Source organism: Anopheles cruzii, chromosome 2 (genome assembly GCF_943734635.1).
Source record: "Anopheles cruzii chromosome 2, idAnoCruzAS_RS32_06, whole genome shotgun sequence".
NCBI lineage: Eukaryota > Metazoa > Arthropoda > Insecta > Diptera > Culicidae > Anopheles > Anopheles cruzii.
Window position 1 is genome coordinate 9259680 of NC_069144.1, and position 27861 is coordinate 9287540.

Here is a 27861-nt window from a genome sequence, read left to right on the forward strand (position 1 = left end):
CTGGCTGCGTGCTGTAGATTGTCTCGTACAGAAACCACAGCATGCCGTGCGCTCGTGCGCTCTGCTCCATAACGCTCTGCGTGCGAAGCGAACCTTAACCTGTAAAGTGTATCGGTGACAAACTGGGGCCTGCCGGGGGTCGGGCCCACCTCGTGAGCCTTGATTTGGACGGGATGGGACAGGGCGGCTAGATGGCGCTTCCCTCGAGGGAATTGATGTCTGCATTAAAAGTGCGTTCACCTATGCCCAGCGGGTGGGCCGAAAAGGATGGCAAGGACTCGGAACATCCTACGTATGTTGGGGATAATGCTTTAAGGGTTGGCTTCAACCGGGGACAAGTGTTAAGGTAGTTTAATTATACAAATATTCACTACAATTCTTTCAAAACAACTTTTCTATGTTAACATCATCTTGGAAATTGTAAACATTTAGCAAAAATTTACACATTAACGAAATGGAACGCCATACGCTCGCAGAAAATGGGTAAATATTAAAAACTCATTTCTAAAGTGGTAAGACTTCAAATCAAACTGTACGAAATTTGGAAAGCTTATTTCCATCTCGGTGGTTATGTTAATAAGCAGATGTTAATAAGTTAGCAGACATTAAAAAGACATATTGGTTATTGTTCTCAGATGTGAATATTTTATTTGTCAAGCTTTTTAATCCTTAAATGAGAGTCATTTTCCCAACTTTTTTCAAATATGAAAATCGATACACAACCTCATTTTACTTTCGATAGCCTTATTTTGTTGCAATCTGTGACTTATTACCGATCCCATAACACGAGTAACATTTCGGCACACCCTTACAGACTCTTGATAATGTTCCCGCATGGCCGTAGGGGGACCGAACAGCAAACCCACCTACTGGTGGCCTCTGAACCACTTGCCCACATGAAACAGGGCACGACTTGCTTCGGAGCTACCGTTTAATCTCTGACTCGAGGCTCGATCTTTGCACCGCGCGAGGGCGCCTCTACTGCCCGTATCGATGCTGCCGCAAGATTCGCGGTTTCCTTCATCATCTGCGAGGCCCCCAGGGCCATCCTGGTGAAGAGAGCGGGAGAGAGAGAGCCTAACGTCTTGCACGGAACACACCGGCTTCTGCCGCCAGAGATTATCAGATTTAATAAATATTTATAAGAAACACACCTTCGTGGAAACACCGTGTGCCCGGCGGCGGACGATATCCCTACGCGGCCGCGTGGGTCGCGTGTCGCAGCTCCAAGGTTGCATTGCCCCTAGGGCTTGAGACTCGAGCTCGGTCCGTTCTGTGTACGACGTTTAAAAGGCCTTTGCGGCAGTATATGCGAACGCCTGAACCGATGATGAATATCTTCATCTTCCAACTTCTGGTGGAATGAAGAGCTAACACGACCAGAAGGAAGGTTTCCAACTTTTGAGGGAAGATTTATGAATCAACTAATGCAAAAAGTTTTTCTTTTCTCGTTCTTCGGCCGGCACACACTTCTTTTTCGAGGATGCAAAAAAAGGGATTAATTAGAGGTTTTCCAAAAGCCTTTTCCTCCGGTTTCAAATCGCTATCGGCCCAGGGATCGATCAATCCTCAAACACCGAACAAACTCAACAAGGCAAACGGCAACACGTTCTGCCAAATGATCTGTGACGCGGTTCGTTATTTTACGTGGGCCCCGCAATAAAGGCGGGCAATAAAAAAAAATCAAAAACGAACCCGACCAAATTAGCTTCAACAACAACAAGGAGAAAAACGCTGGCGAATCGCTCAACCCACGCCGAACGAACCCCAAACGAACCATCGAAACGAAATCGAAATTCTGCGTCGATATCGATCAATTGTGTTCCCAGTTCCTAGTGCCCCAGCGTGCCCCTTCGTGCTGGGAAAGTGGCGAAGAAAGTCCCCAGGGGCGGGTCGGGAAAACTCCCCAGCGTGAAAACTCATTAAAATTACTTCACGCTCACTGGCTCACTCTGGTGCCACCCGAAAAATTGGTTGCCAATCGCTGCGACCGCGACCGCGTCCGGCCGCCTGGTTGAGGGATTTACGACGTTTCGGGCTCCCTGTGTGTGTGTGTGTGTGTGTTCGGTCTGTTCCCTTTCGCGCGTTTTTCTTGTTGCTTTTCGGTGGAAAATCGCGAGATCAAAGCGGTTAGAGTACAACGATCCCGTTTGGTCTCCCTCTCCGAAAGCTTCATTAAATCGAAGGCTACGGAAAGGTTGGTTCCAGGACTCAAAGGACCTCCGGGTGGAAAAGTTCTTTACCGGCCCCCCCCCTTTGGTCACCGGTGCGGAGGTGCTGTCTGCGTCACGACATGAAACAACAACAGCAACTGGCTCCGGTGTAACGAGGCGAAAAGCTTCACCAAGCCGAACGACGATGGGTTGCGAAAGCACGCGTGACCGGGAAACCGAGGAAAAATCGCTGATGTACGTTTTCAATAAAATAGAAATTAGTCTTTCCGAGCGTCCGGATCGACCGCCAATCGATCGATCCCAGGAGCAGCGGTGCTAACGACACCGTCAATAGCAGCGGTCGGTCCAGGCTCCAAGTCGATTTGTTTTCGTCGAGGGCTTTTCCCCGACAGACAAACAAACAACCGAAGAAGAAGGGCGGGCGGGCGGGCGATGATGCGTGGGTCCTTGGCCACTCTCCCCTTCCCCTCTCCACGCCACGCTACGCGTAGGTAAGTGAAAGTTCGATTCCAGCCTCGGAGTTGTTCATTTTATTTTCATTATTGAATTTAATTCCGTGATCAAATTAGTTTTCCCGGACGGTCCCGTCCGGGGTAGGGGGGGTGGGGGACTTTTCTTTTATCTTGCTCCCCATAAGGCGACCACGCCGGAGGCCGTGTTTGGCCAAGTTTTCTCCATCGCTTCCCACACACGTGCCCGCTATTTGTCGTCCCGCCACATTCCTTTTTCCCAGGCTTCCGGGGGGCCTGGGTGGGTGAAAACCGACCGCGGGCCGAGTGCGTTACAAGCGCCCGGAAACTGGGTTTTCCTGCGTGCCGCGGTACGACCGCTCCCGTCCCGTCCCATCAGTCCGTCCGTTGTATCTTTAATCAACCTAATTTCGATTTCTTTCGCGGCAAGGTGGATCCACCTGCGGGAAAGTGCGGGAAACGTTTCTCAATTCGCATCTTTCGCTATGCACCGCACGTAGCCACACTGTGTCGACGAGTGGCTGTGTGACCGTCGGGTGAGCACGTTCACGTGTGTGTGTGTGTGTGTTCGTTCGAGTTCAAAGCGAAAACTTTTCGCCACCACAAAACAGAACAAAAAGAGGAAATACCTGGTTATCCTTACACATCTTTTCCACGATTTTCCGCGCGGTGAGCTTCCCGGCTCCCGAACCAAGTCGGTTGGGAAAAGGACGAAGTTGTGCGTTTATCCCGTTACAGGATGGGTTTGGTGTTTTGGGTGCTTTGGGAATGATGAACAATTTGGGTTCAATTTTGTAACAAAGGACCTAAATGATGGGCCAATTGCTCGCAAGATGGTGGTTGGCTATCATGCAAAACATTTAAAAAAACTCAATGAAAGTTCAAAGCACTTGGTCCTGGGACCCCGTGGGTCTCAACTATTTTGTGATGGCAACTATTGCGACACTTTTCGTCCTCAGGGACCTCAGCATCGTGATGAATGTGTAATGCCAGCGTATCTCCGCAGCACACACACACACACACACACACACACACACACACACACACACACATACACAGATCTGCTGCTGATGCCCCGTGATGTCCCAAAATCCTCCTTCGGGAGCTTCTTAGCCGCTCGAAACAGGCAACGACAGCGACAGTCTTTGCGGTCTGTCGTTTGCACCGTTTTATGTTGCGGTTTTCAAGTGGCCCGGCTATTCAAGTCCTCCCCAAATGTATGTGTAGCTAGAAAAGGGAGGGGTGTAGTGTCGAAGGGAGAAGCTAGAAATTTCCCAGCAGCGAGAGCCCGAAGCCGAAGTTGATGGCCAAATCTTTGTGCTGCGTTGCGACAGAAGCGGATTGCAACTTCGAAGGGTTTCCCGAAGCAACAGTAATGCTCAGCATAAGCCGCCTATATCCCCCACGAGCGCGTGTGTGTGTGTGTGTGGCCAGTTGCGCAACCTCATGCGGCCGGCGCGGCCACATCGCGTTGGAATATTAATGAAGCCACAGAGTCATCGGTTCGACCCACAGGACGGCCGAAGGAACGGTACGGAAAACGGACAACAAATTAGGACATGCACTAAACGCAGTTGCAGTTGAATCCTGCGGCCGAGCCGAGAACCACCACACGGAACACATTCATAGCAAGGTGGACCAAGAAAATCGTACGCTATGCGCTCTCACAAGGACCTTCTTTCGCTCGTGAAGCCCCCGAGGGTAAATATGTGCTTCCTTCCGCCATTCGACCACTCGCCCGATGTTATCCGTTTCCATAGGGCCCGAGAAACCGGAGAAGCCGGAGTGCCCGGGACCGGATAAATATACTACGTCAAGTCGACGCGCATTAAACTGCAGGATTTTATAGTCATCATCAACCGGCGACGCCGAGGCAAATAAAATGTCGGAATAATATCGGAAAAGTGTGTGGAAAAATGCGAATAAAACACTTCCCGCTCTCCGCTTCGCTCGGTTGCTCGGTCGTGGCCGAATCACACACATACGGCACACGCAGTGGCTGGCGAGGCGTAGTCTGGGGCGCAGTGATACGACCCCGAAAGGACGTCCCGGCGAAATGGGGAAATAAATATACATTACACGTTAGCATTCTGACTCTGAGGGGGCCGGCAAACGGAAGGCCGGCAAGTAATACCGTGCGTAGGTTGTAGATTGTCCCCCAGTCGCCATGAAGGTATCCTTGAACCCTTGAAGGAATTTGGGCAAACATTAAACGAGGGAATGTTTGAGGGTTTCGTACAAGAAAGTTGACGAAATTTCTGAATAGTGAAACAATTCCAGCCGACCGGAATTTAAGATGAAAATATAATTTATTCAAATAATTCGGAATTCGATGACAATATTTTATTGCGCGGCACGCAAGAGTTAAGTAACGTCCTCTGGCTCGCCGTAGGTGCTTAGCTGACTTATTTGTTTCCAAACATTACCGACCCAAATCTTCAACCCGGTGGAGGGGAGCTTCCGCAAGCTCCAAGTTCGTGGACAACCTCAACCGGACCGGACGAGGGTGACAAAATTTTGCATTTCCTCAAATTGATTTTTTATGCTTCATCCACGGCACTCCTTAGGAGGTTCGTAAACGATCGCTCGCTTCGTCTGGAATCCTAGTGGAAGGGGATGAGCATGGCCACAAGATTGGAAACGACGGAGTCCGACGGAGACGGAATACATCGGCTTTTAATGTGCAAATAAAAACGCGGTACGACGATTGGTTGGGCTAATAAATTCCACCGCCAAATGATGGCAATTGGGTATTGCTTTCGTCGTCGTCGTCGTCGTCGTTACCGGGACCGGTTCTCGCATATGGTCCGCACCGGTCCGGGCGTGGTGGAGTTGCAGTAAATTTCCTTCGTTTTTCTTCCACCGTTAGCGCACGCCGTGAGGTGGCACTTTATTTGGTCGATAGCCCGCCTGGGCAGGGGCCAACGGGCGCAGGCGGACCCGGACGGGGAGTGCGCGAAGACGCGACAAAAATACATATTTTCTGCAAATGCAAATGTGACACGAAAATGTTTTCGCTGCTTTACGTGCTCACTTTATGTTGGCCGCTCGCCGGAAGTGGTGCAGAGCGAAGCTAAGAAAACGGGAAACGATCCGGGAACGGATGAGGATCTTCCTCGCGGCAAGCTGTTGTCGGTGCCGCCGAGTGCCGGAAATTAAATTTGAATTGTTTTCCACGATTTGCCTCGAGTATCGGCGTCCGCGGGTTTAACGGGCTCTTTTTGTTACGCGTGAATTATTCAGATCCGGCTACCGGTACCAGGGCTGCGTCTTCTTCGCTGTTTGGTACCGACGCGTCCCGAAATGGCTTTGTTTACTCCGTTTTCGGATAAGTTACGATTATTGAATTCTGGCCCACATGTGAGCCGTAAGTGTCGTTTCATTGCTCGATGTTTATTAGTTTGCTTCTTTTATTGATCCATCACGATGATGGAGTGCTGTCGAGCGAGGGCAATGTGCCCGAATCGGTCATAGACAGAAAACATAGGAAACAATACTGGAACAATTTCGAAATATTATATTATTTTATAACCTAATATTTAATAAAAAAATGTCTACTAAAAATCCATTGCACTAAGCACAGAAAAAGGTCCTTAAGCCTTTTTGGTTAATGTTTAGCAGTAAAGCAGTTCCGATCCAACATCAACAATTTGTTTACAAATTCAAACGAACCTATCCGGTTCTGAACTCTTCCGTGCAGTATCATCCGCTTACGGGGCATTACGTGGCACTCCCAGGAGAGCGTTCCATCCCTTGTTGCATGTTGGCAGCCCAGACTGTTTATGCTCCGAAAGCATCCCGAGTGCTGCACACACACACACGAGCGTTTGTCAAGCGCCGTCGGTGCTAAAATTTGCAAAACACCACCACCATTTAACACGGCAGCGGTTGGTCGGTTGTTTATGGCATGTTTTGTAACATTTCTCGCACACACACCCTGGGACAGAGGAAGGAAAAAAGGGAATCGGGAATCTTGCATCCACTTTGCATCGAACGCTGGGGGGCTGGGCCGCTTGCCTTTGTGCGCTGCGCCAAGCAGCGGCATCAAGCGGCACAAACCGTTCTTCGATCCTCCATTGCCTCCTGGCAACTCTTGTCCCAACCCAACTTGAGGCAAATACTTGTCCGGACAGAAAGAACCGGGTCCCCCCCCCCCGGGTGGGGTGTCCCCAAGGAGAGTCTTGGCGTCATCGTCGTCGGCGTTGGAAGAGTTCCGATCACATTTTGCCAGGCAAATTCCGCTTCTGAAAAGTGATCCCCTTTTATGCGCGAGGTGTCGGTCGTTTTTTGTAAACTACAAAATTAAGCTACCCGTGCCGTGTTGTCCCGTTTCTTCCTGAAAAGGGATCCCTATATTCGCATCCCCCTTTCTGAACCCTCCGGACCCTATTTATCTAACTTTCTATCGGCTGCCAACACCATAAGAACTTGTAATGCTGCACGCACCGGTGCTCTGTCTCTTTCGCTCTTCATAGTTGTCTCTGCTTGCAAAGAGTCGTATCCTGGAACCTGGAATGGAACTGCATCCGTTCGGAACTCCAACCGCTAACGTCAACGCCTGAGAATGTTTCGCGCAACACAGGAACGGGAACGGTGTGAATATTAGCATAAAATATGCTCGGCCCGTTCTCGGCAACAAAAGGAACCGAGAGCGCTGCTCGCGCCGCATTCCAACAACAAAGAATCGAACGGCACCAATTCGAGCTCCATCCTTCGACGGTATGTGACGGTCGATGATGGATTCCGTCGGCATCCTCTTCCAGGGGCCCAGAATCGGTTTCGCTTTGCTGCAGGTGGCAACATGGCACCACTCTTCCCGCGCCACCACCGAAACAAACTCCCGCTCCGGCCGCGATGGCGCGCGTGATGTGAAAATTCCATCCATCCTCCAGTTTACAAGAATTGTCACTTCCTCCTCCGCCGCCTGTAGCCCTCTTTCTCGCCCGCGCTGTGCCGAGAAAATCAACCCCCGACGATGATTTATGGTGGGAAAGCCAACACCAGCCTGGAGATCTTGTTTTCCGTTCCGCCCCGGTTTTTTTTTTTGTTCCCTTCAGCTACTGAACTTTTCACGATTGCGTGTTAGTTTGCGTCACGTTCCCAGCTGCGCTTCTGCCAGAGGGTGCCTTCCCCAAAAGCCACAAAGTCAGCACGTTTTCGCACGCAACCCGGATCACCCGGACCAAGCCGGGGTGGGGGGGGCGGGGTGGTCCCGCAGTCCGCGTTGGCCGGCGGCTCTTTATCTTTAATTAAGTGATTCTAATTATCTTCCCGCCGGGCGGTGGCACGGCGCTAGAGGTTTTGAAATATTTATGTCCATTCCAGTCCGCACGAGCGGCCCGCCACAGGACTCCAAATCTTGAGCCTCCGTGGCGGGAACTCAGCGTGATTAATTTACTGATAATGGTAGCGAAATTCTTCCACGAAACTGTTGCCCTCGCTGCAACGCCAGAGGCCAGCGAGGCCGGGGCCACTTGGCACCGGCAGGCCAGGTTTTTGAAGTGAACGAAACCCGTTTCTTCTTCGTCGCCGTCTTCGATGGAGGCGCCCAAAATGGAGACGCCCGGTGGTGGTTGATTATCTGGCACCGTGGCTAATTAGTTTCGCTCCTTGCGGCCCGGCCCTCCGGCGCTCCGATTGCTTCCCGGTCGGTCACGAAGCCCGTTACTCCTGGTTTAGGGACGCGGGAACTCTATCAGGGAACTCGGAAACTTTCGAAAGTCTCGGCCTAACCTTGGTTCGCGCTCCAAGGTTAGGGTTTGTTGTTCTGAAACATGCAGATAGGATGCGTCTCGTCCGGTCGGCCAGTTATGATGAGTTTGTTTACCTATTGACCGCGTTCCACTTTGCACTGAGACGGGCATTTTTAGGCCACCAACCGTGTATGTGTGCTTCACACTCTGGTGCTTTATCTGGTGCACGCGCGTCCAGTAGCTGACCGATGATTATGCTTATCAATTGTTATGGTTGTTGTTCGTATGATTATGGGGTCCGAACCTGCTGATTGTGGGTCGTTTTACGATTGAATTCTTACTATCTCTCATTTCGGTTCTTTGCCTGGCTTTGGCGATTAGTCGTTCGAATTGAATAGATAATCTTTGACCAGCTCGGAAGCCAGAGCAGACATGACTTATGCGTTTCAGCACGGGAACTACCAACGAGGGGACTGCTCGGGCTACCAGAAAGAGCCCCATTAATTGGACCGTAAAATAAGTTCCTTTTCCTTTCAGTTGAAGCCGTTCAGTTTCAATCACAAAGCGAGAAGCCACTCTTGATGCCAACATTCTCTCCCTGAAGATGGACTCGGCATTGGCAGAGTTTACGCAAAAATGTTTCATTCATCTGTGCGCCAATCGAAAAAGCCATTTAGTGGTCGGCCCATTCATCGCAATGAATGCCGACCGAGCGCAGATTTTCCGCGAACTAATAAAGGCACCGTGACTAAAAATAGACGTCGCTCCCCGCAGTAATTGCCGAGAGGCAAATCAGGCGAGTAATTTTCATTTCATTTCCACCCATCCAAAGTTGAGCCTCGAGCTCGTCGGGCGCGGGTAGAAAATCACCGTTCACCGGAACTGGGGCCGAAGGGGGGACCGTTGCGGTTTTTGGCCCACTCCTGGATTCCACCGCGGACGGGTTTATGCAGGACGCGGGTAGCGTAGCTTTTGAATTTTGTTTCAAAATAAATGAACTGTATCCCATTTTGCGAATGGCGTAGCAAAATGGCGACCAACAAAAGCCGTTCCGGAGCTTGGGATTGGGAGATAATATTTTGCTGGCACGGCTGGCTAAAATCGCAAAAGCATTCAACGAGTGAAACAGTAAAGAAAAACAAACATTCAAGTGACTGACGGGGTGCAAATTCATTAGTAAATGGAAAGCAGAAGAAAGCTTCTTTTTCTCGTCATAACGGGCCACAAAAGAGATTATCATTATTTTGAACCGCTACCACGCTCCGATTGGTTGTTCCATTGGAGCATCGGCCACGGGCCGCTCCATTCGTCATAATTTGATTACAACCCGGATGGTACTTTACCGAAAGCCCCAAAAACCGCATGCCAGATGGAGGGAACGCATTAATTTGATGGAGTTGAGTCTGACTACAGTGGCACCTCACTTATCTGCGATGTGAGCCCGGCCCCGGCGTGGCTCGGTGGTTCAAGATGAGATCCATCCAGGATTCAGAAGATGGAAGTCAGGACAGAACGGGGAAAAAAGTCTTTTATGCCACCCCACCATAAACGCTACAAACAGCTGAAGCCGAGTCCGATGCCCGCCTTCGCTGGCTAATAAAATAAAACGAAATAAAGTAAAAATGGCCCCTGCTCAATATTTCGACCTTCATCCATCCACGTGGCCACGTGGCACCCGGGGTTGGTTGTTATCACACGCCACACGCAAAAAGACGGCGCAATTTATGCTGCAATAACAAACACAAAATCATCAACGGCGGTGTGCGTGGCCCCAAATTGGAAGCAAGCCGAAACCTCGGAGCCAACCGGGGGGATCACAATTTCCGAGGGGGGGGGCGGAAAACGGCGGCGAAACGGTATCAACTCGAACGGAGCGGCCAATAAGACGCCGATGTTTATCTATGGGCTATGGTGGGGCTATGTTTCATCTCGAGGTTCCCCGGGGCCGGAGGCCGTTGAGTAACAAGTCGCTGCTTCTTCTGCACCCACCGCCTTATTGGCCACCCCAGTAGAGCCCAGGCCCAGCTCTATTAGTGTGTGTGTGTGTGTGTGTGTGTGTGCGTGTGGCTATTATTATTTACGGTGCGCCGGGGAGCGTTATTTTGATTCATTTTAATGAAGACATAATATGATTTTCATTTTTCTGCCCCATAACCGATGCCGATTCGAAGCTGTGGGGCGAGGCCACAGGCCACAGGGAGGCAGAAGAAATACCCGGGGCTGCAACTCGTTCGGAAGGATGCGCTGTGCCGTGCCACCCACACAACGGAGGAGGAGTGGAGCCTGACTGTGACTGTGGCGGCCGAAACAAAAGTGATGCTGACACGTGAGGCTCGGGCCCACATTTTATGGCTCAGCAAGGCGAAAAAAACCGGTCCCGGCAGAAAGCATATCCTTCACCTTCCATAAATCATACCAATTGCGGGCGGCGGCCAGCCGGTTTGACTTTCGGAAAGGGGTCTTTTTTGCCTGTTCCCAGTGTCTCTCCTTTCGCTGAAAGGACGGATTTTTTTTTTACTAATATGTGAAGGCCCTTTTTGCCGGGTCCACGAAACTTGTTGGTACCGAGGAGTGAGACCTCCATTTTCTTCTGACGATGAGATCATTTTCCATGCGGTTGTGAAACAGATTCACCGGAACCGGCACGGGAACACAAAAAAGTCCAAAGTGCGACACATTCGAGGGATGGATTTAACGAGACCCTCGCGGGGGGCCCGGGGAAGGGCCTGATGTGGCAAAGGATAACGCCATCAAACGTCGCTCTCCCGCGTCGAAAACACGTCGGCCGAGTCGTGGAGGGCAGGAGATAAAAATAAATTGGATAAATTTGATGCCGACCCCAACGCGGGGGTTGATGATGGCTGACGATTTGGCCCACGGTTTCCTTTTTTTTGTGCTGTTCAGAGTGCCGTATGGTGGGGGGCCTGTTAACGGGTGAAAATCTTCGGAAAAACCGTTCGACCCATTCGCTCCGCAATGGCGCACAATTGCTTCGGCGGGAAGCATGGAAACGGCGAGAAACAACAAAAACAGCCCATTTCTGTTGCTTGCGTGAGCATCTCATTTGGTTGCTGGGTTTGGCTTTTATGGGACGCCCCGGATCATATCCGCCGGAGTGTGGAGTGTTCTGGAGTGGGTCACAACAATATGTTTTGGCCGATTTGCTTCGTGTTTAGCTGTGGGCATTGTTTTTTGAGCTTTGCGAGCACCGCTTAAGTGACGGACAATGAAGGATTGGATTGGCGAATTTTTTATGACGGGCACTGGTCCAATTCGAGAATGGTGAATTTGCTTTGCAAAACACATTTTCGATTCACGCAATCATGTAATAGGTCATGCAAAGGGGGCGTAGTAAATCTGCATCGGGCGAGGGATTTATGGAATGACACTGGTCCGATTGGAACGTCAAAATAGTTACCCGCGATTTGCTATAAAACCAAAACGAAAGCAAACAATTTGAAATCTAGTGTGCTCCGTGGATGCATACAAAGCTTAAGATAGGAATACTACGCCTAAAAGGACCACTTTTTTACACAAAAAAGGAACTAATACTAAAAACAAACATAAAATTGTAATTTTTTCACAGTGTTGAATACCGTAGCGGCGACCAACGGTCGGGATGGCCTCCCATGAGCGTCTCAGTGAGCAAATCTAACGGCAGAAGCCTCCCAGTGTATTTGGATCCAGATAGTTGCCATGGAATTCTACGTTTCCTGGTATTGAAGCAAAAAAATGAGAAGATCACGTGTGTAATGGGTTCAAAGCAGGTCAAATCGTTGGTGGAAACCTTTTCGACAACTACAATAAATACGTAATAAAAGTGCTCGTTAGGCCGGGACGGGTTTTATGGGCTACTGTTATTTTAAAATGAAGGGGTCCGAATAGCTACGAGGTAGCTTTTTCATCAAGTATTGGACTTTGTCATATATGGATAGCTCCAGGGAAAGAGCTTTACCGTGAGCGTCACCACAGTTAACGAGCTATCTAATAACCCAAATAGTATTAAGACCATAAAACTATATCTTAAAGAAACTTAGAATTATAAAATGTAAATCAACAAACCAATAAATCAAAACTGTCCCACAGATAATACATAAACATTAAACCAACAAACCGCTTTAAAAATGATAAAAGAAGTCAAAATCTGTAAAATGATAATGACATTTGTTGGTCAATAGCATGCAAAAGAAGAAGTATTGTAAGCAGTTGTGTACAGCTACAACTTACTTACCCTTAATTTCTTCATACAGAATGTTACTTTTCCAATTTCGAAAATGAAATCTGCAATTTCCTGCATCAAACAAAGTGCTGCTTAAGCCTCCAAACAATGGCGCCCGGCACTGTGTGTCATTACGTAAATTATCTGTTATCGTCCATCCATCTATGCCACACACACACACGTCTCGCAAAGGCAATCCAATCGTTGCCATCTCATTTCCAGCCCGTTGCAGTCGCAACATAATCCAACTAATTGCACATCATCGCATCAATCGCGGTGCCGCGGTGCACCGGCGAAGCGTGCAGTTTAATTACGCGGAATGCATCGCGAGTGAAGCGCGATAAAAAAAAACAAAATGCCAAAGAATGGATCCCGACACATCCTTGAGTGGGAATAAAAATATGCACCAACACAATCGCTTCGCTTAATGAGCGGAAATTCACGCCGAAACACACGACGAGTGCCCACCGGGTAAGGACGCACTTTGTCTGATTCTCGTCGCCAACTCCGGCGAAATCCTAATTGGCGAAATTCATCCTGCCGTTCCAGGTCGGGTGTAACCCTTTTCATATCCGGGCACTTGATTTTCAATCCTTTCAGCACCCCGCTTGGCGTTACCACCCGACATCAAAGACCGACCGTTTCGGCCGCCATTTTGTTCGGTGGCTAATCGTTAATACGCATCGCATCGAACGCACACGCAACACAATGGTCGCATGTCAACCCCCGGCGCCGGGATAATCCTTTCGCGAAGGGACACGCTGCGATAGCCGCGGTTTTGTGCGCCCCGGGCCCGCTGTCGAGTGGTCGCCGTCACTTGAAATCTGGAGCCTCGGGGATTGCAGCCTCGGGCAAGAAGTAAGGAATTGTTCTGTACGTTGATTGTAATTTTTTTTTTCTACTACCAAAGAGTCCCTCTCAACAGCTCGTCGTGCTGCACAAACATTGCGCCATCGTGTCGAGGGCCCTGCCTAGCGAATCCGAGCGCGCGCACCTCAAGGATGCACATTTGACGAGTCGCTGAACTCGGTTCCGAATCTTACACCGGAACCCCGCAAGGAGCAATTTGTTGCCTTCACGGTCACGCTTCGGTGGGCCCGGAAAAGCCATTGAATTTCAATTGCAAACGCGGTGGTGGTGATACTCTAATTTTCCGTTTTTCACGCTGCAAACCCTTTCACGAAAACCGGAGGGTCGCAGCAGAGCAGAGCAGAGTGATGACGCACCGCAGGGAACCGGAATATGCCGCCCCAAATTGAGGACCTAACATACGTACCTTCATTTGCATCTTGTGCATTCCCGGCACGTACGAATCCGGGATTCGCTTGCACCGAATTTCGTCCTTTTCGTTCGGCGGAGGGAGAGTTCATCATCGTGCCGGAAGGGTTCCCCCCCCCGACAACAACACAAACCGTTCTCCGTCGAAAGCGAAACACCAGAGAGCAATAATTTTGAGCAAATAATCATCCAAATGTCACCTTGACATCAAACCCGGGATTCGGGAACCCCGACTCCGCGGTGGCCATTATGTGCAGTGTAGATGGGTAAAGAAAATGGTGGCGCACATGGCAACAGGCACCAAGCGAAGGGCACCGGATAGGGAAGCGGATCACTCGAGCCCATTAGCAGTACAAATGGTTTCTGGTCTGGGCCGTGCCTGGCCTGAAGTGCCTTCTAAAAGAATTTGAAGCCATTCCAAGGGCAGGGCTCGGTCTCGGAGAGAGAGAGCGGTGGGGGAGAGAGAGGACCCCTGGAAAGTGTATTACAACGTGCGCGGCCACCGTGCAACCCGGCGTGGTGTGCAAAGGCTTCTGTAAATATCATGAAAGATGCATATTTTAATCAACTTCGCAGGGTCGCCTTCAAGGGACATGCAAGAGGGGTGCGGTGCGGGACAGTGGGTGGCTAGAAGCATGGTGGTGAAAAAAATTAAAACAAAACACAAACTGAGGAAATTCCGGAGCCTCAGAGGAGGCCGAATAGGAAAAGGCGCATGGCGTGTTGTAAAAGCCCCATCGAAGCATCGAAAGCGAAAGAGAGAAAGAGAGAGAGACAGCGAAAAGGACACTGGACTCCGTTTCTAGCATACCAGGATGGGGCAGGGCTCCGAAGGGTTCCGGTATTTTTATTTACAAACCCCAACGGCAATGCATTCGGCAAACGGCGGCCGGCGTTGGTTGTGGGTTTAAAAATAAAACGGGGCTCCGAAGGTAGCATGCAAGGGGATCCCGGCAAAGGCCGTTCCAGGGCACGGCGAACTGGAGTGAAAGAGAACGAACGAACGGGAAAGTGATAGAGAGACAGAAAGGGGTTCAGTCACGCTGGGCACGCTGCATCGTCACCTGTTTTGCGGGGAACGGGGAATTATCCGGTTCCGGTGCGAGAAGTTGCGTGCGATTCAACCGGGAACCGAGGACGAACGGAACCCCTGCTGCGTACGACAAATGATCCTGGGCCCAGGCAGGCATCCCTCGCTGCTGCCGATGGATTGTCGGCTGCCAAGGCTGGGCAGGAGGAATGATTTCCATTCCGGGTGCGTCGGCAACTCCATTCCAGGATGGATGTCTGTAGCCGACACACACACACACGGGCGAGTCGATCGATTGGCATCGAGCGTTGCAGTTGCTTCCTTCCCAGAAGTGGAGAGTTTTTCCGAAGATTGCAGATAGCAGGTATGGTAATCGAAACCAGCAATCAGCCCTCCGTGTCTGTGTGTGTGTGAGGCTTACGAGTCGGAATGTTTACTTTTAGCCTGCCAATAAGTGGAATCCGATTATCCGGGGCGGGGTTGCCTGGCGTCTGTTATTGAAACTATTCGACACCCTCCAGAGCATGCCTGCAGTTGGCAGCTTCGTTGGCGGGTTCGAGTAGGAAATATTATTGCTAAGGATGCTGTAATTTCTACGTTCGAGAAAGAACTTGTGTCATTTCGATTCGCTTTGGATGCATAAATATTGATCTAAAATGCTGCTACGGTGAAAAAGTTAGATTAAAGTGATTAGAATCAATATTGTGACAGGCAATGGACGCACGGAGTGTAAAATAGTGTGTACCAAGAAACGATTGATTATAAAAGTTACAGCCGTAACCGGATGGGGATCGTTTGCTACGGTTGCTCACATAAACCATCCAACGTATGCAACAGCGGAACAACCCATATATTTAGGAAACAAATAAGACCATTCAAAAACAGATGAAGGAACCCGATATGAAAGCCACACAAGTGCAAGAAACAGAAAATTATAAATGTCAAAACAAGTAAGAGTATAAACTATTCTCATCTTACAAATAATAATAATATTATGTTAATGTTATGTTATTTTAATAAACTGGTTAGGCCTACATCTCAGTCAGTAAACCCAAAACGTCACAGAAGGAAAAATACAGGATATTTTCCGACACTTTCCGATCGACAGCTTCCGACGGCAACTGATTTTCTTTCGTGGGTTGCGTGCGAGTCTTACCTTACTTTCGTTCCCCATTTCTTTCGGTGGTCAATTTCTTTCCATTTCCAGCGAAAATAAAGAAAATTCTAACGACGGCTTTCGTGGTTTTAAGAGGAAATTTATTGGACATAAATGCGAACCGAGGGTGTTAAGAAAAAACACTACAATCGGGATCGGCGCCCACAGCCGATCCATCAACGGAAGGCTCGGGTTTAGCAATCCACCCGACTCCTGTTCCATTATTCGTCATCGGGTGTTCGACTTTGAGGAATACCGTGTGTGACATCGTGTTGATTCTCCTTGTCCAGTGGGAAGAGAAAGATTGGGGGATGTTCAGAAACATCGATAAATACGTCGTTAGTAGTTGTTCGTTCCCTGTGATGCCTGTCTCCCGTTTTGCACCAGTTGAATTTGACTGCAAAGTGCAGACGGACAGACAGACAAACATTCATTTTTATATATACAGATTACTAGCAAAAATTTAGTGCTTTCACTTTCTGTTCGACTGTTCATTGTTATTCTGCTGGCTCTGATTCTTTAAAGCGGCGTGGAGCAATCTGATCCCTCCAATTAGAAGGGCCGTTTGTCACTGTCGCTGATTCATGTCAAAACTATAGCCAGTTAATCTCAACGCTCGACACCTCGACCTGGGCGCCTCTAATAGCGACACTTTTGCAGTTGAAACGCGGCCGCTCAACACCCCAAAGCCAAGTCCGGGGAGCTATGCAAATTGTTCGCCAACATTCAGCACAAATTCCACCCAAAAGGGAGCGCACAAAAAAGGCGAAGGAAACGGGAAAAACGCAAATACAAAAACATACAAAACGACCAACAGGCCAACTGGCCAGCCGGTCGGCCGGCTGGCTGGCCAGGCTATGTGTAGTATTTATGGTGCAGAATTTTAATGAACTGCAACGAAACAAATTCCTTCCCTTTACACACACACACAGTGGGCGCGAGGAATTGGCGAAAGCCCCGCGTGCCGAACGAAAACACTTCCGAGGGTCCCGAGGGGATGGGGCTTGCTTTCTCGCTCGTGCCCGTGGCCAGACGACGGCCACCCGTCTAGGGGGCGAGGTCCCTGACGGAAGGAATGTTGTTCGCGATTTAGAGCGACATAGCGCGCGACGCATAATTATCGCGTCGAGACGCGGACCGTCTCCGGGCATAAAGACGCCACTTTCGACACAAATCGACCCTCGGCCCGGTTTTTTTTTTATTTTCGTCCGTCTGCGTCTCTGGTCCTTCGTCCTGACGAAGGGGGTCGGTATACTTTCATTAATTTATCATCTGATAATTAACTTACCGTCCCGGCGTGTCCCGGCGTGGAGATGGCTGACAGCTTTTCAGTCGATTCCGCCCGAGTCTTCGGAGTCGTGGAAACGGTCTGGGCTTTCGGCCCGGCGGGCCCGAAGGAGCATAATACAAATACTTGGGTAAGTTTTACATCCCGTCCTGGGGAGCCAAAGAACTGGCCAAAAAAGGGGAGGATTATGAAAGGCTGTCGGCAGCTGGCCGGAGCTGCTGCCAAGCTAAGGAGAACCATCGGGAGGGCTGTCTGGAGAAATTTTACAAATCATAATGTTGTTTGTGATGAGAGACTTTTGTGAGAACGTGAGGAGTAATTGCCAGCGCCCGGCGCCCGAGGACGGCTTCACTCCTTCCGTGCCGAATGTCTGGAAAGTTCCCGGAATTGAAAGGCAACCGGGAAGAACTGGAGCCAATGAAAAATGAACTTTGACTTGACGGCCCCAAACAAACGGCTTCGCACCAGAAGGACCGACCAAGCCAAGTAATTCGTTAGAGCCAGCGACTCCACTCCATTGATCCTGGCTCCGGCTTCCGAGACTTTCCAGGACTTCCGTGTAACAAATTGTAGTACCTCCAGCCCTCTGGAGGGTCTTCCAACACGAAGCAGCTTATTATCACGGCCGGGCGTAATCAATTGCGAAGGACGCGCGTCCCGCAGCCGCGGGATAATGAATGAGCCGATTTGCTCCGCTCGAACAAGAAGGATGCTTGACGATGCCGAAATCTGAAGGTTTTTCGCCGCGAATTTCACGGAAAAAAGGGGTTCATTAGGGACCGCCATCGTGACCTAAATTTTCGCAGAAGGATGGCGATGGCTTTGAATGACTTTTTGGCTCGACTGTTTGACTCGACGCAGCATAAATCACTGGGGCACCAACGATGCTGGCAATGAAGGCTTTGGCCGTCGGTCTATCATCTTCCGATTCCGACGAACAGGCCCTCCACGGGAACTCGGAACATGCTGCTTTTCCGATCAGCGAAACAACAAACAAACAGCCAGAGTCTACGCCGCGAAGTCGGCCCAAAACTTCAAACCCAAAGGACCTTCCGAAACCGGCGGGACTCCTGGGACTCCGTTGTTGGTTTTCAATTTCACGAGCCACGTGCGAGATGAGAAAAGTCCTGCCGAGCTCGTTCCTGGCAGCGAAAAATGGCCCCACGATTGACCACAAAAAAGGCGGCCCAGACTGGCACTCTCGAAACAATCAATCCCCATTCGGAAGTCACGCACCGCACGTTCGGGGGCACCCCGGGCGGGCGCTCTCGCGGTGAGGCATTTAACGTTCCGTCGAAGTTGGGCCTTCTGATGAAATGGAACGCCGGCCAGAGCCACAGAGCCTGTCCGCCACTTCATCGGAACTCCATCAATTTCGCAACCCTCTCTCTGACAGGGCGCAAGCTGGCGCAGTTAAGTGATTGAAAAATACGACAAATGAATCCGCTGATCTCCGGCGACACTCTGCGGCCGGTTTCGACCCTCCGCGGCCCGGCCTCTCGTTTTTGGCCAACAGAAAACGGTTGCCGACGGTACGTCCTGTCAGCGGGCGGGTGCTTTTTTCATAAAGTAAATTGATTTCAATCCTCGGCCCGTCGTCGCGGCAAAGCCTTCTGAAGTCTGGAGCAGGTCCGTCTCGCCTGTTCCCACGACCCAGGCCCAGGGAGAAAAACCAGCGCAAGCCTTGAGGAATGGCCCGAAAGTGAAAGAGCAACTAATTTTGTGCACAATTTAAGATAAATGACAGCTCGCCCGTTGCTCGCGCCCGGAGGGCGTCACATGTGAGAGGCTTGTGCGTCAGCGGCTCCATTTTCCGGCTTTTCTTTTCCGGCGTTTTGTCGAGTCCCTCCAATGGCACGATCAACCCGTGCCGGTCGGTTCTTCTGAGAACCTGCGGTCGAAAGAAAAGCGGACGGGTGATTTATAGCACGGCCGGCCGCGGGAGAAGAAACCTTGCCTCCGACTCGAAGCTCCGTGGGCAGCAAGGAACAACTGCTAATGTCGAAAAGGAACATGAAATATTTACTCCATTTCCCAGCGAGAGCTACAAATGTCGGTCCAGTGTCGTAATGTCCCCGAAATCACCGGAAGTACCGGCCGCCAACGGCCAAAGTTATCAAAACGAGCATATCCTGTATCATTATTCGGGTGATAACCACCACAACCGATGGGCAGCGCCCAGAACCGGAACCAGATTTGTGGTGAAACCCCGGAAGCCATTGCCACCACGTCCGGGGCGATAACCCGAGAAGAAATGTGAACAATTTTAATTCGCAACATGCAGCGACGCCACCAGCAGACGGGGGCTGAACTGTTGCAGAAATTAGTGCAACATATCACCAGGACTTGAACCCAGTACCAGACCGGACCGGAGGGGCATTAGAATTGCAAAACCACAAAAATGGCCCCGGCATCCCGGCCGCCATGCTAATCCGGACATGTTTTCGGTCAGACAAACTATGGCCGGTCGCTGGCGTTCTCAGTCCCAATAATAATAAAATGTAACTAAACTACGGAAAAGCTCCGGAGCGGGGAGTTTAGGAAAAGTTCTGACCCACCATGTCGGGAAGCCCTGTCGGTTTTTGGGGTAGGATTTGAAGCTAAAATCTCCTCTCCGTTGCCTCCGAATTGTTGAGGGAAATTTCTTGCACCGCACGGTGTCCACCCCGGGACCACCACAGGCCTTTTCCGGCCGCCATTTTGGCCTTATTTTTATTTTAGACCTTGCACAAAATCGGGTCTCAAATCGAGGAGATTGAAACGGAACGGAACCAGTATGGACCGGCAAACCCCCCGCCAAAGCCGACTGGGGAAATCAGGAAATCAATTAAAAACTTCCAACAGGATCCCGGGCTCACCTGGCACCGGGCTTGGGGTTTTTGGGATGTTTTGCCCGGCGCAAAAGTTTCGCTTCTATGCCGGCATTTGAATAAAATATAGCAAATCGGAAATGGAGTCGGCCGGATGCAATGCAGCCTTCAGCTGTTCAGGTTGTTGTTGATGGAACCATGATTGAAGTTTGACAAGCAAAATGTTGTGAAAACATGATCAAATTCATTCAATGTGCCAATATCCGACACCAGGAGGAGTCAGTGCCCACTAACTGGACCCACTTGTAACGGTGCGCTGCTCCCAGGCTGCTCGTTAGTTCCCGATCAGCTGACGATGCTTCCCACAACCCATAAAGAGCCCCGAAACACTCCCGGAACCAGGTTAAGCATCTTACGGTAGCTATCGATTCGAATCCTGGCTTCCTGCTCACCGCATAAACGGGGGCTGAATTGAGCTGTAACATCTGAGCGCAAGATGTTACCGGGTTCCGGGGATCGCAATCGGATTGGAAACTGCAATCCAACCCGGGATGGAAGCTGCCGTCACAGTTTACCCCACAGTTGCTACAATCGATTTATCAAAATTTAATAAAGAACCACTCCGGAGGTCCACAGTCGGGGAGTGTGATTTATTTCTGACTGGCTGACGAGAGCTGCAGCTTCTGTAGTCCGGCTCTGGCACCGGGAAAATCGCTTCTGATGAGCAGTCCATCATCTACTCCAGTGCAGCGTCCGGGAACGATGCCGAGTGGCAGAATGAGATTACTTGATTTTCCCAAGGCCCCTTCGCTACGCTACGCTCACGGTGAAGATGCTCAACAGATTAACGTCGAAGGCCAGCAAGTCGTCCGGGACCGACCGTCCGACGAAGCTTACGGCAGCGGCAGCGTGATTGTGGAAACCCGGCTTCTGATGACTCTCGAATGAATCGTTTACAGACCGTTTCTTTTCTGTACGACTCTGCACTCTTAATGCACAATGCATCATTGCACTGATTCAGTGTGCACTTTCGGAGGTCTGCACGGCCCCGAGCTAGATTATCCAAGCTCCAGGCCAATCAACGTTTACTTTCGCGTGGTAATATCTAGGTCTAGGCGGGTCAGGGTGCCTGCCTTCGATTGCTGAAGAACCCAGTGACCACTACTCTGTCGGGCGGCTTTACGGACATCCACGGACTTCCTTACCTTCCTGGCGCGGGTCCGAATGGCGGGCCGAAGATAAAACAACAACGCTCAACACCGGCGGCTCAACAACTCAACGTGTAGATAGATTAGAAGTGCGCTGACCGTGAAATTACTTTTACCAACGCCGTCTCGTCTATTCCCGGTGCGCCTAGCCATTGGCTATTAGAGCACGCGGCAGCAGGACACCTCGCCGTAGGGACTGCTCTACTGTTGGGCAGGCCTGGCCGTAAGATACACGTAGTTTCTGGTTCCGTGTTCCTTTAATTTGTATTTGCTTGCGTCCTTATTTTTGTAATGTTTCTTTTATGTTAAAGCATGTCGCCAACGTTCTAACAAGCTCGCCTCGTCTTAGAAACTATCCGAAATGCTAATCTGACCTCCCCGGGTCGGCATCGGAAGCGGATCTAGAGTTTTTTTTGCTGCTGTCCCTGACACGGTGGATGACAGCCTGATTTATTGCATATTACCTTTGAGACTCGGCGGGCTCTGGCCACTCGGGTGGAGCCGTAATTGTTGCATTAATTTTACATTTGGCAAATGCTATTTTCACACACCTTTGCACAACGTTTGCACGTAAAAGTGCAAGATCACGAAGCCCCCAGGGTTCATAAATTTAAATTACATTTTACAATATAGTCGAGGTCGAGGTCAGCAGAGACATCCATTCCGTCTCGAATCCTGGTAGTGTCTTTAATAGACACTTGTGAAAAAATATTTGTTTGTTTTAGGTTGTATTCAACACTCTTTGAAGTATTAATTGGCATGAGTCTTTCATATTGTCCCGTGCAATCTCTCTCACGGATCACGTTGTGTCGGAAGCGTGAAAATGATGCCGAGAAGCGCGGACAAAAATCGACGAAAAAGGAAACTAACGCCCCGACGACCCCGGTTCTGGGAAGCATAAATGACAAACATATTTTGCAGCCCCTCTCGCCGAGTGGCAAAGGAAAATCGCACAGATTTCTGATGGACACTAAAAGAGGCACACACAATATAGAAGCAAGGAGCATCCTCAAAACAAGAATAAAGATCCAACAGCACACTGTCCCGGCTGAGGCGGATGTCCGGTGCTTTGACCACGAGATGTCTCATTTTCTTACCCGCGCCGGTGCCAGCCGGGGGCCGAAGGAAATCTTTTGCGGTAATTGATAACTTACTTAACGTTGCCATTTTCTTGGGGATGTTTTTGTGGCCTTTCTCCGGATGCCCGTCCGCCCGTGGTCAACGGTGCTAGCGACAAACAACACGCCTCCGGTGGACGCCACGCTCGTTCCGATCTTAAGATGGGATAATGCCGGTGCTGCTCTTTCCTCTAGTTTGGTTTGAGGCAAAGAAACTGAAACCGAGGGCCTGAACCGGGCCGGACCAGGTTCTTTGATGCTCGAAGGCGCGCGTGGCTACTAATGGCTTTTGGAGGAATGGCAGCTTTGTGCTGATTGTTTCTCAGATGTCGCTTGTTTGCCGTCCGCTGTTTGTTCCGTCTGTAGTTTTTTCTTCTACCGAGAGCTCATCGAGACAATTTGCTTCATCCAATTCGGACGGATGGCTGCCGGCGTTTCCGGGAGCATCGCTTGATGTTCGGAGACCGAGGTCGAGAGATTGGATTTGCATTAAGCGTTCACCAAGCGCGGCCCGGGCGGAAATCTCTTGCGGACGCAAACCAGCAATCAGCGACTAATTTCACAATTTACTCGTTGAGGATTATGTGGTTCAAAATGTGCTTAAATTATATACCAGCCGCTAAAGAAGCGTTAATGTTGCAGCTTTAAAACCAACCTTTATTACCGTTATCAGTGTCAGAAAATGTTTATCAAACGTTCGAATTGGGTGATGATCGTCTGCGGAGGGCGCGATCGTTCTTTCGCCAGTGGCCTCACAACAGGGATGACTTCTCCTGATGGTAACACTCGATGGCCTTGAAGGCCGTCTCGCAGGGATCCGCCTGCTGGACGCTGCACTTCGTCACCAGCGTCTCAACCTTCGCCTTATCCTGCGACAACGATAGACGCTCGATGGCCAGGGCACTATCCAGCTTGCCGTCCGCATCCATGAACTTGGCATCCTGCAGGAAGCACCGCAGGAAACATTTGGTATCGGCGTCCACCTTCGAGAAATCTCCGCCGCGCAGCAGCTTCAGATCCTCACGGTTGAGCGTCTTGTACTTGTCCAGGCACCCCACGGCGATGGCATCCGACTTCTTTTGCTGCTCCTCCGTCAGTGGCTGTCAAAGGAATCACCATCATTGTAGGTTCCTTAAAAAAAGATTACAGACTCCAAATTCCCTACCTGAGCCACAGCGAACGCGGTGAGCAGAATGGACACGAACAGCAGTTGCATCTTGACGAGTGTTCTAAAACCAACTAATGTCTGATCCACGGCAACGATGCCGTATATATAGTCCTCAATGGCCTCACGAATCTCTCGATAATCGTACACAAATGACTGGCCAAGTGCTATCCGCACACAAAATCTCTATGAGCCGACCATTAGGCCGATATTGGACCTGAGGGTCTAGATCAAAGTCCACACCTGAAATCACCCGGGCGTCTGGTTCGCGGGGAGCAGACAATTTTTTGGGGCTACTCTTTTCGCGATCGCCATCGTCTCAAGTACGTGCTTCACTCTAGTTTCAGCGATACGCTGCCGTCTGACGTAGATCGGTGGGTCTTTCCCACCTGGATCGAATCAACACCAGCGGCGAGAATGAAGAGCTTGTGTAGGGAGCAAAGTCCAAAATGCGATCGGAAATCGGTTACATAAGCTAAATGACGCTTACATAAGCTTAATAATGGTGTTCTATATGTAAGAGCATAATATGGATTTTTTGACTTCCAACAGAATAATTACAAAAATAGGTTAAGATCAACTATAACTGAAGTCAAATCGAGATATGGAGTATCCAAAAGCCTGAAATGGAAGATATAAAAAAATTAAACGGCCCATAAAAAAAGAGGCAGAAACAAACGCAAGTCAAGCGTATCATTAAAGCTAAGAAGAGGCGTAGCGCTGTAAGAAGTAACGATATAAAGAAAATGAATGTTTCATTTAAAATAATTATATTGGTCTTATTTAAAAAAGGAGATCCTATAATCAATTTTTCATCAACACCCACTCTTTACATGACAGTTTGAATAAAATAACAAACATCATCAAATACTTTTGCATAACAATGTGTAGTTTTATTGTCCACTCATTTTTCGGTACTCGATGATCGAACAATTGCAAACAAAATCGATTAAAACAATCGCTACGCTAGGTTGGTCATCATGTGGTCATTGCATTGTGTTTAAAAACACTTTTGATACTTCTCAATCAACCAAACCGTGTCATAGGAGCCCACTGCCTACTGCGACCTCACAGCAACGACGACTTCTCGCGATGGTAGCACTCAATGGCCTTGAAGGCCGTCTCGCAACTATCCGCCTGCGGCTCGACGTTACACTTCTTCACCAGCGTCTCGACCTTCGCCTTGTCCTGGGACACCGACAGCCGTTCGATGGCAAGGTCAGCGTTCAGTTTGCCGTCCGCATCCATAAACTTGGCCTGCTGCAGGAAGCACCGCAGGAAGCACTTGGTTTCGGGGTCCACCTTCGAGAAGTCACCGCCGCGCAGCAGCTTCAGGTCCTCCGGGTTAAGGCTCTTGTGTTGCTCCAGGCAGCCCAGTGCGATCGTTTCCGACTTCTTTTGCTGCTCCTCAGTCAGTGGCTGTTAACGAGACGGTGATCAAATTAACAACTGGTTTTCCTCAATTCTAACAAGACCCCTCGTAAACCTCATACCTGAGCCACAGCGAACGCAGCGAGCAGAACGGGCACGAGCAGCAGTTGCATCTTGGCGGGTGTTCTAAAACCAACTAATGTTTAAACCATGAGTAGAAGAGCGTTTATATAGCGGCACCGGTCAGCGGGCTGGGGAGGGGGGGGGGGGGGATTCAGCGATGCTTGCTGCAGCTACCCCTACCAATCCACACGACCCACTAATCATCCGCCAATGATGGCCAAATAATTGCTATCTGCGCTTCAGATCGCGATCCGCCGCGACCTTCAACTACATTCGGCTCCACAGTTCCGTTCTGGCCGACCGCTTTAGCGGATCGAAGATCAGCTCTTTTTTCTGCTCACGCAGTTGCTGCCAACACTCGGTGACTCGATGATACGGGGCTATACGACGTGGGTCTCGAAGAACACGAGTCTCCAGTCGAAGTCCGAAACAAAAAACTGCGCAGACAACTGCCTAAGCCTAACGAGCATTTATTTAAACGTTGAAGTAGTCAAAAGTCATTCGTTTTTGGTTTCACGTTGCACTTAAAGCTAACAGGCGGCGGATGTGGAAGGAAGCCCGGCCGGTCTCGATCGATGCAGTTTTGGTACAGTTGGGGCCCGAGTGGGCTCAAGTTCTTTTTTGCCCCCTGATCCACCGATCTTCGGGGCGTCGGAGGGTCAAGAGCGAAGCTTCTGGGAGGTAATAGTGTGTGTGTTCTCGCTACGGTGGAGCTACTTGAAGTTCGTGGCAACCCACTCCGAGACGGCCGTTTCGTGGATGCACTGATACATCTCGAACCCGGTGACGCACACCGTCTGCCCGAAGCGATCGATACAGTTATCGTACACGGCCTGAGCGCCTTCCGGCTCCAGATAGCGACCGGCGAAACCGATGATCAGAGTCTGATTATAGGTATAGTCGTCGTACATGAAGCCCGATTTCTTCATGAGGCACTCGGTGAAGCACTGCAACGGGAGGAAAGCATCATCGTTTAACACCCGAACCTGGGCCAGAACCCGGGGCTCACGCACGTACCTCGATCAGTGGATCCCGCTCGGTGAAGTCACCGTACTTGAGCGATACCACTATGTCCATGTCCATCTCGAAGTCTTTCGTACAGTGATCGATGGCCCCTTTGAAGTCTTGCGCTTCCTGAGACGGGGATCAGTCGGTTAGAACGGCGTCGATCACATGTCGATCTATCGGTACACTTACACTTCCTCTACTGAACAAAAGTCCAGCCAGCCCGACGATCACCTGCCACCACTTCATTGTTGTGCTCAACACTTTCTCTAGCGCAATTCTGCGAATTCTGACGAACACTGACCTGATTGATGACTGATCGGTCGAACGGCGTGTCGAACGATCCGATGGTCCGAAACCGACTGTCGCCCAGTTCCAGGTCGGCCACCCGGAAATCTTCTTCGCGCTCGAAATGAGGTGAGCGAAGTATGTTGTGATCCGGGCGATCGTCGATCGACCCACCCCGGCCAAGATCACTTTTCGGTGCTGTAAGCACGGCACACACCTTCTTGAACTACCGGTTTGACTCACCTTCTTTCTCTCTCTCCGACTCTCTCCGACTCTTTCCCGTTCACCGACTTTCTTTCTGAGCCCAGCTCGCTCTCTCTCTCGAGCCCACCTCGCGGCGTAGAGCGAAATGTAGGGAACATAACGGCACTTCCGAGGCAATGGTGTTGCTCCCGATCGCGTCGTGATATGCAGAGTGGGGATCCAAAACTCCGCGGATGATCCAGATTCGACGATTCTTTCCAGATTTCGACCGACTGACGGATCGGTTGATAAGACTTGGGTTCCGAATAAATATATATGTAGGTTTATTAGATACATCCTTTCACTTTTCGCCCGGTTCTACTTGGTGGTGTTCCACTTCTGGTTGATGTGCTCGTAGATACACCGGTACACCTCGAAGGCGGTGACGCACAATGTCGGCGCGACGTTGGCCGTACATCGCGTGTACACCTCGGCCGCCGCTTCCTTCGACACGAACCGGCTCGTGTAGCGTATGATCGTGTCGCGGTTGAAGGTGAAATCATCGTTCATAAAGCCGGCCCGCTTCACGAAGCACTCACCGAAGCACTGGAAGCGCAACCGAGAACGTCAGAGTGATCGACGCGGGCGCGTCTGATGTGTCTCACTTACCTCGACCGTCGGATTGCGCACGGAAAAGTCTCCGGTGCGGAGCGACTCAAACACGTTCGGGTCGATCTCGAACTCGTTGCGACACCGGAACAGCGATCCAAGAATGTCCTGACCGTGCTGTGGAGGAAGATTAAAAACGGAATCCAGCACAGACTCCAAATCACCCGGGTCCAGGTACTTACACACGGGACCAGGAGCACTCCGCTGGTGATCGCGATCAGCGCCAATAGGGTCACGGGATCGAACCTTGCCATATTCACCACTCGATGGTCAAACTGAAACTGACGCGAGAAAAGGGAAATTTTGGACATCTTTCGGGCACCAGCCAGGAACCGGCTTGCGCCAGGTGCCACCGCAATCTCGAAGCCCCCCAAAAAAGCCGCCCAAACGAAAGCAACAACCGTCGGGAACCATAAACCAAACACCGGAGACTTTCTCCGTCGGGCTTTTTCGTGTGGCGGACTCAAAGTTTTATTGTTGCTGGAAGAAGCAATATACAATATGGCTGTGGGAGAAAAGATCGAGAAGATCGTGGTCGCTGGGTCGTCCGGACGGGTGGATCGTGAATTAGTACATCAGCGAGGCCCGGTTCTCCAGGTAGCACTCCAGCAGA

General features: G+C 50.3%; 2 protein-coding genes across 2 annotated transcripts; both read right to left on the reverse strand.

Annotated features, from left to right (window-relative positions):
* Positions 1–24625: 24625 nt before the first annotated feature.
* LOC128276754 (general odorant-binding protein 56d-like) lies at positions 24626–25214 on the reverse strand. Its single transcript, XM_053015217.1, has 2 exons — positions 25103–25214; positions 24626–25028 (listed from the first exon to the last, which is right to left on the reverse strand). The coding sequence occupies exons 1-2, from the start codon at positions 25151–25153 to the stop codon at positions 24678–24680; spliced, it is 402 nt and encodes a 133-aa protein (XP_052871177.1). The 5' UTR covers positions 25154–25214; the 3' UTR covers positions 24626–24677.
* A 1743-nt stretch (positions 25215–26957) lies between these two features.
* LOC128276762 (general odorant-binding protein 56d-like) lies at positions 26958–27502 on the reverse strand. Its single transcript, XM_053015226.1, has 3 exons — positions 27431–27502; positions 27249–27365; positions 26958–27185 (listed from the first exon to the last, which is right to left on the reverse strand). Exons 1-3 carry the CDS (start codon positions 27500–27502, stop codon positions 26958–26960), a joined length of 417 nt encoding a protein of 138 aa, XP_052871186.1.
* Positions 27503–27861: the final 359 nt, after the last annotated feature.